Here is a 19546-nt window from a genome sequence, read left to right as displayed (position 1 = left end):
TGATATGAATAAACTCATTTTCCAGAATAGTACATTGCATGTGCTGGAGAAAATTTTTCTTGTGATAAAAATAGAAATAAATACGAGGCGAGCATAAAGTCCCAATGAGTGATGTTGAAGCATAAAGAGAGTGTGTGTCTGCTGAGGGGGAGTGTTCACACCATTTTCTATGACATAACATTAGGTTTGTGTTTTTGAATAGAGATCTGCTTTAGGCACAAAGAAGCTTGAGTTGTCAAGACAACCATGGGGGTTGCATTGGTTTCTGCAGAAAAATTAGCTCATTCTCTATTTCTTTGGATGATGCTAGTTTTGGACAGCACAATGTCTGATGTACAGCTGCTGCGTACGCAGTACACTGTATGTTTTGTGAGACATTGAATAAATTTGCCTGGCGACACTTACATTATTTACAATATCATAAGCAAAGCACAAGCCCCGTACAGAAGACAGAGAGACAAACAAAGACGCAAGCAATATATCTGGAATGTCTAGCAGCATGTCTAGTATATGTTAATACACATTTTGTCTGATGAAAGTGAAGATCCCTTTCCATAATGACTGTTTAAATACCATTACTCAGACTTTTCTATATTTTTTAAGTGATATTTGATTACCCCAGAATTTGAATTTCACATTTGTTATGCATAAAAAGCATTATGGAATAGAAAGGAGGGGAGAGGGGATACTGTTTATCTGTTTCCGGGTCACAGTGAGGGGGGTGCTGGACCCAATCCCAGCTCACATTGGGCAAGGGCAGGGCACACCCTGGACAGGTCGCCAGTCCGTCACAGGGCCACACACAGAGACATTCAGAGACTAAAAAGAACATGCAAACTCTGCACAGAAAGGCCCCAGGCCCAGGAACAGAATCCGCGACCTTCTTGTTGTGGGGCAACAGTGCTAACCACTATGCCGCCATACTACCCACATATAAATTAATCCTGGAAAACAAAAACAAACACACACACAAACAAACAAAAAATCCCCAACCTGAACCGTTTCACTTAATGGAGAACCAACTAAAGCATTTATGCAAAGCCCCTGTCTATAGAGTGATTGATGTTATCAGAGATCAATTACAAAAAAACAATCAAGCTCCAGCCAAGCTTTTAAAACTTACACTCATGATACACACTTCAAACTCCAAATGATTTTCCTCTACTTCAGTTGTTCCTGTTATTATTGGCAGGTATTGCTGACTTCTGATATGACTCACAGGTAGTATCTTGGAGCCATTATTTTATACTAATATGCATGAAATATATTGAAGAAAAAAACATCATTTGCTTTAAATGTAATATCTGATGATACATTTCCAAACTTTGTGTATACTTTGTATATATTCCACAGATTAGATTTTTGGGATTTGTTAAAAAGGGATAGGGTTGAGGCATATTGTGCTACATGAGGGAGGACACATCTTCCAAGATGGACTAAATTCAGCATTGATATACTCATCATCATTATGATCATATAATGATTTATAAAGTCACTAGGATGACATACACGGCAAATGTGTTGGAAATAAAGCAAAGTTTACTTTGATAATCAACATTATGTGACAAGTATGACTTCTTATTGCAAAGATAATAATATTGTCCGTCCCTGATGCTGATCTCTGATAGAAGCTGTTATACCGCCTTCTGCTGTGTAGATTTGGAATTAAAACCCACACAAAAGCCAGGAGGTGTGGTCTGTGTTTCACTGAGGTCAGTGAGGTCGTTTCAATGATGGTTGGTTCCTCACCTCAACTAAAACAAGAATAATATCTTGAATCCATGCTGAGAACATGTTACTTGTGTGCTGAACTAATTCGACACGCTGAATTCGACAAGTTTGCTGAAAGAACAGCTCATATTTCTCACAAAGTTCTCCTTTGTTTGTCTTTCCTGTTTTTCCTTATGAAACACTCAACAAATCTACGGTGGATACAGTTAAAATCAAAGTAACCTTGCTTCCAGGCTACACTCTGTGCTTTGTGTTCTTTCTCCCTGTACACAGTTTGGTGTCTTTCTGATTGATTTGGTTCAAGTGTGTGAAAAAAACTCTACCGAGTTGCTTCAGTGGCTCTATTCCTCCTCCACAAATGACTCCCACCCAATCCTTTAGTTGCCTAAACTTTGTTCTGGCGATGTACGTAAGCAGTGGCTTGCTATTTTCAGCTGAATGAAAAGAGTGTTGACACTTGGATTCAGGTTGAAATTGGTTTTGCTCTGGTGAATTTGAGTTAACCACATGCACAGGATTTAAATGAAACAGGGCTTTAGTGGTCAGTTTCATGATTTCCTTCAGTAAAATAAGATTGACTGATAAAATTTGCTTGCAAAATATCTGTGGAAAGGAATAAAAATTTCCCATCAAGCATAATTTTGATGTAACAGATTGATTGAATGATTGCTGATCTATTCCACCACAGCAAGTAGCCACTGCCTCATCTGTGAATCACACTGCCCTCTTAAATGTTTTGCTGGGAAAAAGATTCAGACCTTGATTGGACATTTGTTCATTAAATTATTTCGTCGTTCAAGGTCACTTTCAACTTTCAGTTGCACTTAAGGTTTCATATTTTGTAATTAATCCTGGAATTCATGAACAATGTCTTAAAAATTTTAAGCGGAAAGTGTTGAAAATCTTCAGGTGTAATAATATAGATAATAGTGATATTTTGCAGCTAATTTAGACACATTATATTAATAATCTTCCCACAGGTACATGTGGCTGGAGAGGTGAGGTCACTATCACCTTCCTGGTAGATCTGCTGTCCCTTTGCTCTTTTCATTAGCTGCTGAATTCATTGGCTTTCAATAGGCTCTTTCAGCATGTCATGCTACACCACCACTGAGCTACAGCCACGTTGCCACCCATCTTTCTTAATGGGGACTGGAGACTGTGGAGCTGCCTTGTTGCCATGGCAGCAAGTGCTTTCACATTCCCCCCACATAGCGTGGAGCGTGCATGTTGTTCCCTCCAAACTGGAGGGCGCCACAGCAGAGACAGGTCTGCTCTCTTAGACAGGACCGAGCCAGGGTTATTTACCTCCCGCTCTGATGCCAGATGCCCTCTTAATCCCACCACCCACACTCCACTTTCCATTCTCTCTATTGCCAATGCAAAGTGTTTCCCCAGTGGCTGCTCCCACATACTGTACACCACTCTCTCACATACTTACATACTTAAAAATATTTCTTTAACCTCTGTTGGCCAGCTGTGGCTCAGAAGGTGGACTCCACCAATCACGACGTCATCACCTGTTATACCTGTCTTTGGACACTCTGAATCCCAAATTGTTGCCAGTGGTTAGATAACTTGTATGTGAGCGTGTGGATGGTTGTATCAGAGTTAAATTAGAAAATGCTTTGGATAAAAACACTTCATGATTGCAACAAGATACATCTCTGCTTTGCTAAATGTGTAGCATCAATCATTAATTGATTTAAATATGTTCCATGTTTAATTCTTTTAATTTGATATAATGGGCTTGACATGTGCACCTTTGTGTGCAAATGTTTGAGCAGACCAGGCAAATAACACGTTTTGGTGAAATTTGATGTGATAAGGAGTAAATATACACCCTCTGCAGCAAACAGATGTAAAAAATAGGTTTTAGTTTAACTGTCAAAGTATTGTTATTGTTGTTTTCATTTCATAGTCACCCTCCTGCCTGTCCAGCACTCAAAACGGCATTATTTTACTAAACTTTCTTTGGATCTTGTAAAGCAGACCAAGTATTTTCAGCTGACAACACTTTCAGAGGTGGTAAAGTCCTGAAATCTTGTGATGAGCACTAAACAGTCATGGGCTCTTCAACACAACAGTCTGAGGATCTGGAGCTGAGCCTATAAAGCAGGGCAGAAAGGCAAATTCAAATCTGCACGAGTGCTTTGAAACAGCAGGAAGGTTGAGCTTGCTCCTCTTAACTCATCAGAAAAGTCAGCGTCTGAAGCACAGCAGTATCTGGACAAGCCAGATGTCTTTTTGGGGAACTGTTGTGTGGAGACATGAAGTTAAAATGGCCACAGTCACCAGAGGTTTGTTTGGAGAATTGAAGTAGCAGCAGTTGATGAAAAGAACACCTTGCCAGTGAAACATGTATGTGGAAACATTTTGCTTTGGGACTGTGTGGTAGCCAGTGTTCGGAGATGTTGCCTGAATGGAGGGAAATTAGCTGGATGCACAAATGGATGGCTTCTGTAAATTAAACAGGTGAGGATGGAGGGGTGGGGGGGAATTGTCATCAGCTTGCTAGCTTGCTTTAGACTGATGTAATAAAAAAAATCTAATTTTCTTAAATAAATAAATAAATTAATTAATTAATTAAATGGAATTTCACGGTAAAAATCTGTGAGAATCAAATCTGCATTTTTTTTTACAGTGTGAGTGGGTGAGACTGTATGTAACACACTGATGCTGCTACTGATCATCATTATCAATGATCTGCTGATCTGTTTGATTCATTAAGTAATGACTTAGTAGATGACATGTTCAAGGGCAACAGTGAAAAATGTTTATCTCTAAAAATTTAGAATTTATGAAACAATTAATCAACAAATTAATATTTAAGTTATTATACATTCTATATTTTTTACTAATCATTGGAGCTTTATATCAGTCCTTTCTGAATGTCAGGGGCAGTGTAAGATGGGTTTCGACCTTTGTCTTTTATGCTTTGGATAAAATGAAGACCTAAAAATTACTTTAATATCAAAAGGTACATTTGTTCAGGTACACTTTAATGGTATGTATGCTTTATTCGAGCATTTTGTGGGAGATATTATACTTTCTATTCTTTGACTGTTATTTGACGGCTATAGTTACTTGCCACTTACTGATATTATTTAGGAAACAGGTGATCAACCTTTCAGGATACATTATCACAGATTAAAAGACATGAATAGATGACTGTACTTTTACAGTGTTTAGATTTTTTACATTTCGAAAATGCTTCAGTGAAGGATGTCATTTCTTCATACATCACGGACATAGTATGCGAGTATGTGTGAAAATTGTTGTTCCAGGAAACAATTGAATGAGTTTATTAACACCCTAGAAAACAGCTTACTGATTCCCACATGTGACTGTTGCACCATAGATGCCTCCCTGTCCTGCGTTACATGTCTAGACATGTCTGCTGCATTGGAGGAGGCTCACTCAGCCACAGTAAGTGTGAGGATGGAGAGCAGAGTGTGGATAATGATGCTTGGGTAATGTGTTTGCTGAACACCGAACAGTTTCAAGGTAACATGATTCATCTCTTCAGATTTGAGTTGTGTGAGCTCATTTAAAAAAAAAAAAGAAGTTCAAGTAACAAGCCAAATTGGAACTTGTGTTTTGCTGCACAGAAAAGGTCATGCAGTGTTACAGCCTATAGCAGCAGGAATCCACTTGAGTTTTCATGGTCTTTTCTGTCGAAGGCCACTGTCTATGAGTGTATGAGTAAGTGGGAGCACTGAGAGATGGTGTCTGTGGACGTTTGTTTGTTTAAAAATAGAGATATGTGCATCGTTGAACTGTTGAGACGGTGTAGAACAGTTTGGCTGCTTCAAGTTGCTTACTAATGTTTACAAATGTTATTTCACTTTTCCTTTTGCAATTGTACCACTGCAGTTACGTGACTGTCAATCACTTAATCATTAGCTGTCAGTAGTTAATGTTTGTAAGATGACATAGATGTTGATATGTGTGCTGCTGCAATTAAGAACATTGCACTTGTAACATAGCCCGTAGTTGTGTATGTGTTCAGAACAAACGGACACTTGCAACCGGGCAAGCAGAACCACCAAGTTGGACCACAATAATCAGCATCAAATAATATTCTTTGAAAGTGGCATAGATGAAATAGAAGAAATATTCCTGATCGGAAGACTGCACAGAAATGCAGGGGAGTTCTTTGATCGAGCCACAAATGGCAAGACAGGTTTGGCAGATCTGCCTTCATGATCGGTGCAGAAGAGTGAACATTTCTTCTCCTAGCAACTTGAGCTAGATTTGTGAATCCTCACAGGAACACTTATTTCAGCTCACTTGGCTGACATTAATTATGACCTTCAATTTACGGAGAGCCATTTAAAGGCATTTAAAGCGCAATCTCTTATAGATGCCTTTACACTTCACAGTGTGGTTCTGTTGTGTTGCCCTCCATTCCCTTGTTATGGGGATTGTCTGTTCATGGGGATTGTCAGGTTTACATCGGCTTGCTATAGTGTCTTTGAAGAAATATGAGTCAAAGCAGTAAGCTGAGGCTGTAGCTTCTTGGCTGGAAAGACACAGCACATGTATTTGTCTGGTTTTACAACTGGGGAACTGGGATACTTTAAAAGCTATTGGTCTATAGCTGTTAAAGTACATCATCTTGTCTGTGTGTGTGTGTGTGTGCGCGTGTGTGCATGTTATCTACAGTGCATCACATGTACTCTAGCTTGCTACAGCTTTCAGCAAAGAGTAGAAAAAAAATATGGCTAAATGTACATAGCCTGCATTAATGCTGGTAGTCAGATTGAATACTGTTGCTCTATGTTGCAGCGGTGTGAACGTAGAATTTTGACCGTTGTGGTATTGTATCTTGTTGTAGCAGCAGCATAGTGCGATTGGTTGTACTTGCTATGTCTCCTCCAGTCTGCCCTCTAAGGTGGAGGGGACACCCTGCTTGTTGGTCTGCATGGGAACAGATAGACGGTTGGCCTGTTGGTGTCTCCAGCCTGACTTGCTCTACTGTCTGCTGATCAGGATAAGGAAAAGGGTTTCGGGTGAGCAGGGCCCCAGTGCCAGCACTGTTGCTGGGTGAGGTGCAGGTGGAGGCTGAGTGCATGGGTCAAAGGAGTGTTATCAGCACTGCCTGCCTTCACTGAGGGGGACCTTGGGGGGGAGGGTTGAGGTTGGTGGCAGGTTACGCTGTGTGACTTTGCGGCTGAATAGAGCCTGAGACCCTGTAATTGTAGGGCAGCTCAGAGGGCAGATTAGGAAGAGATTTGTCTCTGCAGGGAAAACGTATATGAAAATGAACAAGAACCAGGCAGGCGTGCCAACACAATCAACAGTTTAATCCTCCGTCAGTTTGCATGTATTCATGTGTGTTAGTAAGGACACATATATGTACTGATGAGAATATCCTACCATTATTCACATCCAAGTACCATATCCGTATGACAAAACCTTTCTGAATCTCTCGCTCTCTCTCTCTCCCTCTCTCCCTCCCTCACCCTCAGTCTGTTTCTCCCTCCCCCTTCCTTCCCTCTCTGTGTGAGCGTAGTCTGGGCACCAAGCCAAGTAGAGTGTGTTTTTTTGAATGAATACCTGATGTGGCTGATGAGGCTGGCTGGGGGAGGAGCTGTGTCAGTGGAGTACTGAGAAAAAGAAAGAAAGGGGAGGGAGGGAGGTAGACAGGGACAGAGAGAGGCAGAAATACAGAGAGCAAGGGGGAGAGAGAGAGAGAGAGAGAGAGAGAGAGAGAGAGAGAGAGAGAGAGAGAGAGAAGCAGCCAGGCGGGGAGGGAGCTGGCGGTCTGGTGGCCTTGCATAACACACGTTGAAGCAGCCTTGCACGCAGGACTTGCTGTGAGCTTCAGCAGTGGGGAACTTCCTTTACCTTCAGCCTGCAGGGGCAGCCTCGCTTCCAGAGCGAAGAGTCCAGAGAGGAAGGCAGAGCTGGAGCAGCTACAGCAAGAGCTCTGGGAGAGGAGAGCAGCACAAAGGAGAGATTCAGGAAGAGGAGTCCTAGGAAACACGTCTCTAGCACGCACACACACACACACTGACAGACATACACACTCAAACACTGAGAGGCAGGAAGAATCCTTGGACATGCTCTGCAAGCAGTGGCTGTGGAAAGACTGGTGAGCTATTCTTAGTACTCTAACCAGAGAGGGGGAGGAGGGTGGGTTGTAGCTTTTCTTCTTGATTTGTGGCATAGTAGTATTTTCTGCCCTGATACTCCACTCATGTGCTCTCACTGTCATCCTAAAGCCCCCAGAGGCTACAGTGGCAGCATCTGTCCAGAGTCCCAGTTGTGGGACTGGACAGCATTGATCTGATTTGCTTGCTGTGGTGCTTTCTATCAGGTTCTCCTGCAGAAACGCGTGTGTACTGCGCGTATTGGGCAGTGATGCAGGACTCTGGAGTCATTGTGAAGACAAACAGCCTTGAACCCCTCAGCCTGTTCTTGCTGTCTGCTTTAGTCTGCCACACGGTCGGTCCGCCTCTTAAAGGGACAGGCATTACTGTTGTGCAGAGAGGGGGGGCAGTAAAATGGCTCTTTTGGGTACAAGGAAAAGCGGAACACTGTACTGATTAGCTGTGTAGTTAAAGTTACTGTGCTTTTGAGTGGCTCGAGGTAAGGTAATCATTATAAACACTGAAACACAGATACATGCACGCACATATTATCCTCCATAGTACTCCCCACCCCCCGACCCACCCACCCCCTGTTTCATGCCAGAGCTCAGATTGATAATGATGTTTTTGTTTTCTATATATAGCCATTTACTGTAAAGGGTATTCACCGTGTAACCGAGACTGGTCTGCAACATGTGAAGGTGAAACATGATGTATAGCAGCATTTCCAATGGTTTTATATCCTCAGGGTCACTGCGTTTGGGTTTTGAATGAATTTTTACATAGAAGGTATATCTGAGGACACGCTTGCCTTTTTCTTGCCTCTCTGCATCATTCTGCTGCAGAGAAATGTTTTTGCTATGAAGCAGTGGATCGATGCAAGGAGTAAATAGTGGGTCTGTGAACATGAGAGAAGACTCAGAGCTCAGGTAGCAGGGATGGAGGTGGGGGAATAAAGGAAGTGGAGATTTCTGCTAAAGAGAGGTGATGCAACTCTGCAAGCGGGCCTCTCACCTGGAGACAACAGAAAGGTGGCTGAATGAAAACATCATCTCATCCAGCGCTCCTGCATGCGCAGTGACGACAGACACACACCGGCACACCAACCTATTTCTGTGGTTTGTCCAGCTTTTTGTGTGGGAGTGTGAAAGAGGATCACATGCGAGGCTGGCTCTGCCACTCTGTCTGAACTGAAAAGCATCAGTGTGATGAACAGAACAGAGAGTGTCCTGTCCCCTCAGCGCTCTCTCTATGTGTTGTCCACGCATGTCTCAGGGGTGACAATCCTGGGCCGAGGGACGGACCTGGGGACCCGATGCTGTCCAGCTTGCCGTGACAGTCGTGTCTTTAAAACTGGTCTTTGTTCTCCACAGGCTGTAAAATTTGTTGGTGTCAGTGTTCTAATAATAGGCTGATGCTGGAAAATCTGAAGAGGCATTGGCTGCTGTGATGTGTTTACTGTGCATGATCATGCACGGAGTGTGTACGGGTCAAATGAGGAAAGGAGCGACACCTTCCACTCCTTCTAGTGTCTGTTGACACTAATGATGCGTATTGTGTGGAGCATGCTGCCTTTTTCTTCCCATGCAAGTGTAATCACGAGAGGTGGTTGAGCTTCAGATGTGATGTCATTACTGTGTTGACTTGGTGTTGCTGAGGTGGGGTTGGGGTTGTTGAGCAATGCATTGCTCAGTGGCAACATGGGGATCTCTCAACGAGGCGGGGGCTACGGTGCTCTGATGCTGTAGGCGCCACTCAATGTGGGTCAGGAGAAGCAGCACTCTGTCTTTTTCCCGTTCCCTATTCCATTACTAATCTTCTTTCTCACCCCCCCCCCCTCCCCCTTTTACTCCCTTTCCTCCTTCTACACAGTTCTGTCATCTTATATTGCTATTCTCCCACTCCTCCCCCTCACTCTCCTCTCTCTGTTTCTGTCGCTCTCCAGCCCTTTGTTACATCTGGTGGATCCAGACTGTATCGTTGGTTGAGCTGCACGGTTTGAGGTATACGTTGCATTTGGATGCAGTGACCTTGTCAAAGTCAGCGTTAGAAGAAGGTGCATCTAAACAGAAACAGAGCAGAGCTGTCTTTCTCCCCTTCAGTCTTTATGTAACGTGGTCCTGGCTGCCTACTCAAGTAAATCTCCTCCTGATAAGAAAGTCCATCTCCTCTGAATGGGACATGGGTGGAGAAAAATGAATGAATGAGTGGAAGAGCGAGCCTGTGTCATACACTACATCTCTGTTTTGCCTCTGGCTAATGAACAACTTAGAGTCCTGTGCATTGACCCAATGATAAGCCTTCAGGAACGAACAGTTCATCTAGAAAGGAAACTGTGAGAAGAAAGACCTCATGGGTAGCAAAAAGCTGCATGTTATTGTTGGTGAAAGCATGCATGCATCAGAATTTACAGTATCTGAAATGGCACAGATGTTGGAATGGCCCTGCAGTCAAACACTGTAGTTGCTTCTGCTTGTTGACATATTTAAGCACCTTTCACCGACTGAGCTACTATTAATCATCGCTTTTTCCGTGAACTTCGTCATTTCCTGCTGAGCTTGTTTCAGTGAGCCTTTAACCTTCAGTCTGCCTCTTACTATATTGATCCATTAGTTGTCATCCACTTTGTGTTTCCTTGAACTTTGAAACAACACTCAAAATGGGGTGCAGTGAAAATCCATTGTTGAAATATTTTAACTGGTTTATACTTCTTGCAGAATGTTCCATAATAACATTTCGATCCACACTGTTTTCACTTCATTTTTCAACCCAGAGTTGCTCTCTGAAGGTGGATGTTATATTTACAGGAGGTCCGATTCAACACAAGACTTAGGAGTGTTAAAACGAAGACAAAAACATGGGTTCCTCTGAGGCTGTGTCACCATAGTGTGATCCTTCCACTCTGCTCTGCTTTAATACCCAAGAGCCTAGAACAAGATAACAGCCAACAGCAACACACACACCCCAACACTACAAACCAAACCAAACACTACATCTCAGGAACTCCTGAAAGAGCTTTTTTTTTACATTTCGGAAATGATGACACGCAACAATATGCTCCACTTTCCTGTATGTCATACGCCTGTGGTAATGGGTAGGCTCATTGAGCTTTAACTGGTTGGTCCATGTTGAGCCTCAAGAGTCGTCCTTAGTGGTTCATCTTGGAGAGACATGCACGTGGGAAGGCCTCCATGTTGCTCAAGTGCATAAGTAAAACCCAAATCAGTAGTTACACCAGGCACAACCTTGTGGCAAAACAAAGTACGGCATGAACGTGGATACATTTTATAGAGTTTTTTTTTTGGTGTTTACTGTTTTAAATTTGCAGTCCTGCAGGAAATTTTGTAAGTATCGTTCATAAACACAGGCTGTGCTTACTGAGCTGGCTCTGCTGTACAATTATACTAATGAGAGAATTACATTTAAGCTAAGTTGACTAAAGTCAATTTAATTTATATAGCACAAATGCAGAAGAGAGCTTTAAAACCTGTATGCTGTATCTGTGTCATTAGGATCTGTTAACTGAATTGCACATTAGCTGATGTCTGATTTGAAATTCTCTCTGCCATCAGATTGCTGCGTACATCGTGGAAGAGGCGGATTGGTCAGAGATGATTCCTCATGAAGTCTATGGAGCTCATTTTGTGAGCTGGAGTGATTCCATCTTCTCTGGTCTGAGACCTGGAGCTGTCTGCCATTGAAAACCATCGAGCCAGAGCCACATAGTGCACAGAGAGGGTAGCACCTCTTCATAGCTAGTTAGTGGAGGTGAGAAAGCAGCATCAGAGGAGCTTAGTAATAATACCAAGGAATACTACAACAACATTGACACAATGAAATCCAACCAGGAGCGTAGTAATGGATGCCTGCCTCCTAAGAAGCGTGAGATCTTGGCTCTGGAGCAGAGGCCAGTGGTAGTAACCACAGCTACACCCCCAGCTGCAGTTGTGAATGACACTCCCCACACAGAGAACTTAGCGTGGCTAGCGAGTGTAGCCAGTGAACGCTGCAAATCTCGGGATGCAGAGAGCCCAAGATGTCCCATCTCTTCCACTTCCACTTCCTCATCCTCTCCCTCTGCTTCGGTTTCTTGCTCATCCACGCCCCTGTCTGCAGTGCCCCTGGCCTCCCTCCCTGCAGTCTACCCCTCAGCTCTTCCCCAGCAGGCCGGGACAATCCAGTTTGCTCAGCTCGGACCCAACGTTCAGTTCATCAGTTCAGGGCCGTATGCCGGCTACATCTCCTCTCACATCATCTCAACCAATTCTAGCTCTGTGCCTAGCAGTACTGCCATGGTAGGACAGCGTCCGCAGCTCGATGGTTATACCACTGCCCTCATCTCCCCGAGCACCAAAGGGGAGCAGCAGTTTCAAATAGGCCTGTCCCCAACTGAACTGGCACCTGGGTCACTACCAGGCTCTCCCCAAGTCACCAGCCAGTACATCCATCTGGACAGCAGAACACCTCTGGCTGTCAGTGCAAATGCTGTCACCTCACCCACAGCCCACCTCCAGCTTCACCCTCACACAGCCGTCCTCCCTCAAACACTTACTCTTGCTCCCCCCCAGTTGGTTGTTCAGTATGCAGATGGCTCAGCTGGAAAGAAACCCGAGGGCCATACTAAAGGTGTATTAAACGGGGACTTGGAAGTGATAAAACAGACAAAAACCCCAAGTCAGGCAGCAAACCAGCAGCAAGTTCACAGCTATGAGGCCAGACACATCCTCCTGCCTGCAGACTATGGCCAAAATCCTGCAGGACTCCAGACCTCATTGGTGTTGGTGGCCCATCCTAACCACGGAGCTGAGCATGAAGCTGGTTCAAATAAGATCTCCTTAGTCCAAACTGAGAAAGGAGGCATCTGTTTGGGTAAACCAGTGTCCAGATCTTCCTCTTTCACCTCCCTCTCTTCGTCAGAGGTGGTGAAGTCTGTGGCTCCTCATACAGTCATTGAGACCACTCTACCCCCCGACGAGCTACCAGCCAGTCTTTATTCCACTACGCAGCCACCAATTATTGGCTATATAGCTAGTGCAAACCAGCATGCTGTCAGCTATCATGCAACAATGCCCCAGCACCTGGTCATCCCAAGTGGTCAGTCCCTCCTCATCCCAGTCAGTAGTGCTAATAATGGCACAGAAATAGAGGTTGGTCGCACTGTCGGTGCCCTGACTGCTACCACTACCCCTCAGATCTCCACCGCCATGCCACATGCATACCTGGCTACAGCCCTGTCCAAGTGTGAGGCGCTCGGGCCAGATGGAAATCAACCACCCCCTGCCATTGCGCAGGCTCCAGTGCTGCCAGTCCTGGCATCAAACCCGGCCCCTGCAGAGGTGGCAGCTCCCTCACCAACTCCTGCTCCTGTCCCAGTCCCAGTCCCTGTCCCAGTCCCAGTCCCAGCTCCAGCTCCAGCTCCAGCTCCAGCCCCAGCCCCAGCTCCTGTTTCCATCCAAGCCTCCCCCTCCATTTCCTCTTCCTCTTCCCCTGTGGCACTTCCTCCATTCTTTATGCGTGGCTCTATAATCCAGCTGGCTGATGGGGAGTTGAAGCGTGTGGAAGACCTAAAGACTGAGGACTTCATCCAGAGTGCTGAGATTAGCAATGAGCTAAAGATTGACTCCAGCACTGTTGAGCGAATTGACAGTGGACAAACCCCCAATGCTGTGGTCATACAGTTTTCTGTTGGGGAGCTCAAAGCCCAGGTGAGGTATTTTGGATTTATTTTAAGATCATGATTAGAATTCTGAGTCATTCAATGTAGAATTTGAAATCTCAAGTCTTTGGTGATTCCCCAAATGATAGAAATTTGAAGATCTCTGTGACAAACAGCAGTTGCTCAGACTGTCTAACAGAACATCCCTCATTCTCACACTTTCTATAGCTGCAAAAATAGTCTCAAAATCCGTCACTAACACAACTGCTTTACAAAATGTTTTGCAGTCAGCTAACCGTTTGTTTTGTGCTCTCATACAGGTGTGTGTTGAGGTGCTGGTGGAGTACCCCTTCTTTGTATTTGGACAGGGCTGGTCTTCCTGCTGCCCAGACCGGACCACGCAGCTGTTTGAGCTGTCCTGTGCTAAGCTTTGTGTGGGTGATGTGTGTGTGTCCCTGACACTCCGCGGCCTGAGGAATAGTTCAGTAATAGACAGCCAGGCTTTGGGGGCTAAGCTGAAGACAAGTCACCTCTCTGACTCCTGTCACAATATGGATGGCGCTGTAAGAAACAGTATGAGTCCAAATGCTGCAGGCAGTAACAGTGGCCTCTTAATGAAGGCTTCCAGTGCTGGCAGGATGGAGAGGGAGCAGGTAACTGGACCAGGACCAGGTCTAGAGCCATCACCAGGACTGGGACTGTTTCCAGGACAAGCAGAGGGAATCTACGGAGCTGGACCCATCTTGACTGTCACGGGGACTGCAGAAATAAGGCAGGAATCAGTGAAAACAGACATGCCTGCTCTTACCAAAATACAATGTGGTGATCCAGAGAGACCCACAGTCCGGAAGAGACGCTGGTCAGCTCCGGAGAGAGACCAGACTGAGAGAGCTGAGGAGGAGCCTCCTCTGACTCTGCCCAAACCCTCTTTTGTCCCTCAGGAGGTTAAAATCAGCATAGAGGGCCACTCCAGTACTGGGAGTGAAAGGTGCTTGAACAAAAGAGTAGACTGTTGAGAGAACTTTAAGGAATTTTAAATACCCCCGGTTTGCTTTGTGTTGATCCCTTCCTTTCTCTCTATCCAGACTACTGTAATATAGACTGAGTTTACACAGTATTTCGATGTTTTCTTTTCTTTTCTTCACTTATGTCTGATATCTACGATGAAGAACAGTAGAGCACCTTCATAAGTGGTATCACACACGAGATCAGTGCAATCAATGCTGAAAGCAAAAATGAATGCAGCGTGAATGATGAGTACGAATGGGAGTCAGTTACGTGATATACATTTCATTTTGACATTTGTTATGTGGCTTAAACCTGTTGAATGCAGAGCAGTCAACCATAACTCTCATCAAATGAACAAGCACAGACCCTGATGTGAACATGTGGAAAGTGAATGACCATAATTTCACTCTCATTCTGTCTGTTTTATTGCTAATTTGGTTTGTGGTGACATTTATGAATCACAGAGAGATTAGAAGTTTCAGTAACAATGATCAATCATCATGGCTGTGATTTATCCTGCCTTGTGTATTGCCTTGTTTTTTTTTTTTTTTTAGTTTCATATTAACAATATAGCTTTTGTTTTATCTTCTAACAGATGTGTGCTACCACTGCTGGGTTGTGCCACTTGTCTCCATAAGTATGTGCCTGTGTTTTGGTTCGTGTGTGTCAAACAAGAGTCAGGTGTGTATAAGGCTGGTTGCTGTGAGCTCAGTTGTCTGTGCAGCCTGAAAATATAAAAAGTGAAAAGGCCTGAATGTAAACCGTTGAATTTGTCCTTAGTACTGACCCACAAAGTCATGCATGTTTGCTGCGCCAGTGTCAAGTATACAGAGTTTCACACCAATCCTTTTACATTACATGGGTGATGCCAGTACATTCCCTTAATGAAATTCTTCAGTGGACTTTACATTGACAGATTCTTAACAAAGTCTGGTGATTCCCTTCCCACTGCCCTCATTGCTATGTGCAGAATTTAATATATTCATAAAGGGATAAGCTATTTCATTTATTACGTCTGAATAGGTTTGTACCTAATCTTTGTATGGAATCAGCCCTGATACTGCAATGTAAACTGTAGTTGGTCACTTCAGGGCAGCATAAAAATGGTAAATGTAACACTGATATATTTATATTATTATTCTAAACTCTTTAGCCAACATCTGTGGAATTGCACATCCAACAGAGTAACATTAGCATTCAGCTGATGGTGTGTTTCCGGCTGCCTGATAAAGTCCTGCTAATTGTACTTTTAACTCAGCCTTGAGGGAAATATCTTAGTTACGAAAAGTTACGAAATTCTCCAAAACTTCTAGTGTCTTGAAAACAACTTACTGCTGCGGCTAGAAATTTGGTTGCTAGGAGTGCTGAGTGTCAGTCAAAAGAATAAAGCTGGGTACTCCAAATAAAACAAAGAAAACAATTATTGGCACTCTGTACAAGGAAACTTTAGTTTGTCAATAATTTTCTCTGGATTCATGACTACAAAAAACTATCAGACTACACATTGTCATCTGACCTAAGGTCAGTGTAAAACACTGATCAACTTTAAATGCCAATATAATAAGATTTAAAGAAAATATATGAAAAGAAAAATAATGAAAAGAAAGAAAAATACATGACCTAACAATTTCTTACTGGTGGAAAAATGGTCCTTTCCCCTTCTACTGATGTATCCTACTTTTCTTACAGAAACGATGGCCTTAGATATATATCCATACCTGGTTTGCAGCAGCACATGGTTTTTTAGGGTTTTACTGTTAAAACCTGTTTCCTCAATGATGGTATGCCTTTCTGAAGTCCATACCGAGCATATCAGAGTACGGCTGTTTTGATTAAAGCAGTATACTCTCTGTCAGTAGATTTGTTTCTCAGAGTAGAGCCAAAATAAAACCCTACAGTTCGTACTCAGGAACAGTATGTCTGTATGTGTGCACAGCACGTGTGTGTGTGTGTGTGTGTGTGTAGGTCTGAGGAAGTATGTGCATGTCCACAGTCACATGTATATGTTCTGAGCAGCAGCACTTTGATGAAGTATCCAGCAGGATTATGGTGTTGGTGGTGGTGCCCCTGTTCCTCTACTATTAGATATAACAGGACTAATAAACCAACTGTTTCTCATCATATTATGTCCTACTGGTTGATCCATGAGTAAAAAAAAAAATAAAATATATATATATATATTAGGATAGGGAATGTAAACACACATCGGACTATTTCAACTTTATTTTTGATGAATGATAGAGCTACTATTCAGAGAAAGAAAGAGAGAGTTGTAGAGTTAACTAGCCAGCTAGTCTTGATCATGTACAGTAAATTGTATCCCAGAATGTGTACAGTGTGTGTATAGATATTCTAATCCTTATGTAGCCTATGTGCTGTATGTGCCACAGCGCCTCCTTCAATCATTCCATTAACTCACCATCATCAAGTGGTTCTGCTATTGTTTTTGTCAGTTCAGGTATTGATCTGATGTCCATGAATGTGCTGGAGTTCTTTGGGAACATCGACATAATATGGCCTCCTCAGAATTGACTTTGACTTGCACACTGTAACATACAATATGTGTGAATATGAACTGCAGTTTATCATGATAGCCATTAACCTTTCAGGACTCCTGAAAGGTGTTTTATTGTAAACCCAGTAACCAGACTGTTCTCTGTCTGTGTGTGTTTGACTGCTCAGGCTAAACACTGCCCGCTGACTGTTCTCCACCAAAACTATGTGGTCTTATATTCTTCAGTGTTACAACGTAGAGCTAATGTTTCATCAATTTGTCTTTGTAGCCATTCATCTCTGAGTTTGGCCTGTGTTTGTACTTTCCTTAAAGGGATTCTTGTTTTTCAAATATAGAACTGAAATGACACAATAACACAGAAAGATCTATAAAGAGTTGATTGATGCTAAAAGGAAAATGCTGGTGTTACTCTGCATTCCTCTTGTCAATAAATCCCACAAAAAGGCCGAGACCTATAATGCATTAGTCGGGGTACTGACTTATCATCTCTATAGCACTCAACTCCAAGCCCATTCATCCCTGCTGTGGGCACAAATATTTAAAACTGCAATTATGTGGTGGCATTAGAGTTGGAAAGAAATATTAAAACAGGAACAAAAAGGTCATTATTTTAGGCTGAGTGAGATATCACAGCACGGGGACACTGTATGAGTAACTCAGTTGACTGCAAAGATATTTCTTTCTTCTTTGATTAGACTTTTTGTGAGAATTCTTGATGACAAAAATAAAGAAAATTCCTCATTTACGGTCCTTGTACACCCACAGTTATTTTTGTCATGTGGACATCTGCTCAAGCTCATGCTGACGGGGGCTTTGCTGTGAGCTGGACAACAACTCAATAAAAATAATAAAGTTGGTGATTGCTCTGTTTTTGAAAAGGAGCGAAAACAGTGACCCACAGTCAGCATATGGTCCATACAGTCCTGAGCAGATGTCGAAACAGGCGAAATCACTAAAAACATCTGTATGGGTGAACTACAGACATCTAGATGCTTTTTAAATGGAGCTTCGTTTCAGGCTCATTGACATCTAACCCCCTTTCTGTATTTGACTCTTTCAAAATAAAAAGCCTTTCTAAATAATCTTGAATAAGGTGACTAAGCACCACATGGTGGTGATCTTTGGATTTGCACTTTGACTTTTGAGGGTGTGGTGTTTTAGTTGAACTAATACACATCAGTAATACAAAGACTGTCTGAGAGGAACTGTACACTTAGAGTGCACCTCAGTGATTTGTAAATAGCCAAAGTCTTCCATTACAGTTTTGGTATGATCTTGTTGCCAGTGGAGAGGATACACACCATTCCCCTTATACAGACCTTTCAAAAATAAATCATCATTTATTTGACAGAAATACTGGATGTTTTTTTCACCCAATATATTTTCTTTTGCACTATCTGAAAACTCCATGAAATTTGGGGACAGGTAAGACTTTGTAATTCGGTTCTGTCTGTTGGATAAATCTCAGCTAAGATACAGTATGTCCTACGTACAGTATGTAGTATCAATAATGTTCCCTTATTTTGATGGTGTTGAGATTTCCTAGTCGAAAACTGTTAACTTCAAAGGATTGATTTTACATTTGATCAAATATATTCAAAGAAATAAAGAATCTAAAGGAAAAAAAAGTATTTTCTTCCTTCCATAGAACCGCACACTTTGGTGTGTGTGTGTTTGTGTGTGTGAGAGAGAGAGAGAGAGAAAGAGGGAGATGGGGTCTGACAGAGACATAATGAGAGAGGGAGAGAGGAGCTTTGGTGATGTAGTTTGCCAGCTGTGTGACTGTGATATTGTGAATGCCTTCACTGGAGACGTGCCTGATAATGGCTTCAGTTCTGCTCTCCTGATTCAATATTTCCTACAATAACCACCAGCCATGGCAAGCCTGAACCAGGGACTGTCAGGAGTGAGTCGATGCAGATTTTTTATTTCTCAAAAAAAAAAAAGAAAAGAAAAAAGAAAAGAAAAGAAAAAAAGATGTTGTTTCCTTTCCCAATATTGTTGGTTACTGCTTCGAGGGACGTCTGACGGCTCAAACAACCAAGCAAGACTGACTGACTCAGCACCTTTGTAAGCATTATATTACTTCTGACTTCATTAGGGCAAAGGAAGCATGCTTCATGCTGTAAAAGACCGTGAAGTATATTTTATGTAAGTAGATTGTATGTTAGAAGAGCACTAATTCTCAGATGACTTATTATTTTCTTATATAGGGCAAGGGACAAAGCTGCAGCTGCACAGATGAATAGATGACATTTGAGAGAAAAAAAAAATAAAACTGTCAGTCATCAAGCTTGAAAAACCTCACAGATAAGTAATATTTGGGTGCCTGTCTGTATTGTTGATTTGCTGTGCTTGTTTTTGACAGAAACAACAACTTGAGTTTAATTCAAGTCATCACCACAAGAGGCTGCTGTTTGTCTGTGTTTTGTCTTCAAAACCGCTAGAAACGATTTGTTTCTACAATGCACCATCTGGGGGAGCAAGAGTCTTTCTGCCGAGGCGAACACACCTCAGCATCGATTGCTACTACAGCTA

The 19546-nt window shown here is 42.8% G+C and overlaps 1 protein-coding gene across 1 annotated transcript; it reads left to right on the top strand.

Moving 5' to 3' along the window:
* Positions 1-7494: 7494 nt before the first annotated feature.
* On the top strand, positions 7495-18550 carry LOC115045593 (ataxin-1-like). The gene is made up of 3 exons (XM_029505356.1): positions 7495-7831; positions 11402-13534; positions 13806-18550. The coding sequence occupies exons 2-3, from the start codon at positions 11663-11665 to the stop codon at positions 14499-14501; spliced, it is 2568 nt and encodes an 855-aa protein (XP_029361216.1). The 5' UTR covers positions 7495-7831; positions 11402-11662; the 3' UTR covers positions 14502-18550.
* The last annotated feature ends 996 nt before the right edge of the window (positions 18551-19546 follow it).

Source organism: Echeneis naucrates, chromosome 6 (assembly GCF_900963305.1).
Source record: "Echeneis naucrates chromosome 6, fEcheNa1.1, whole genome shotgun sequence".
Classification (NCBI taxonomy): domain Eukaryota; kingdom Metazoa; phylum Chordata; class Actinopteri; order Carangiformes; family Echeneidae; genus Echeneis; species Echeneis naucrates.
The sequence above is the reverse complement of the archived record's forward strand: the minus strand, read 5'-3'. Positions and strand labels throughout refer to the sequence as shown.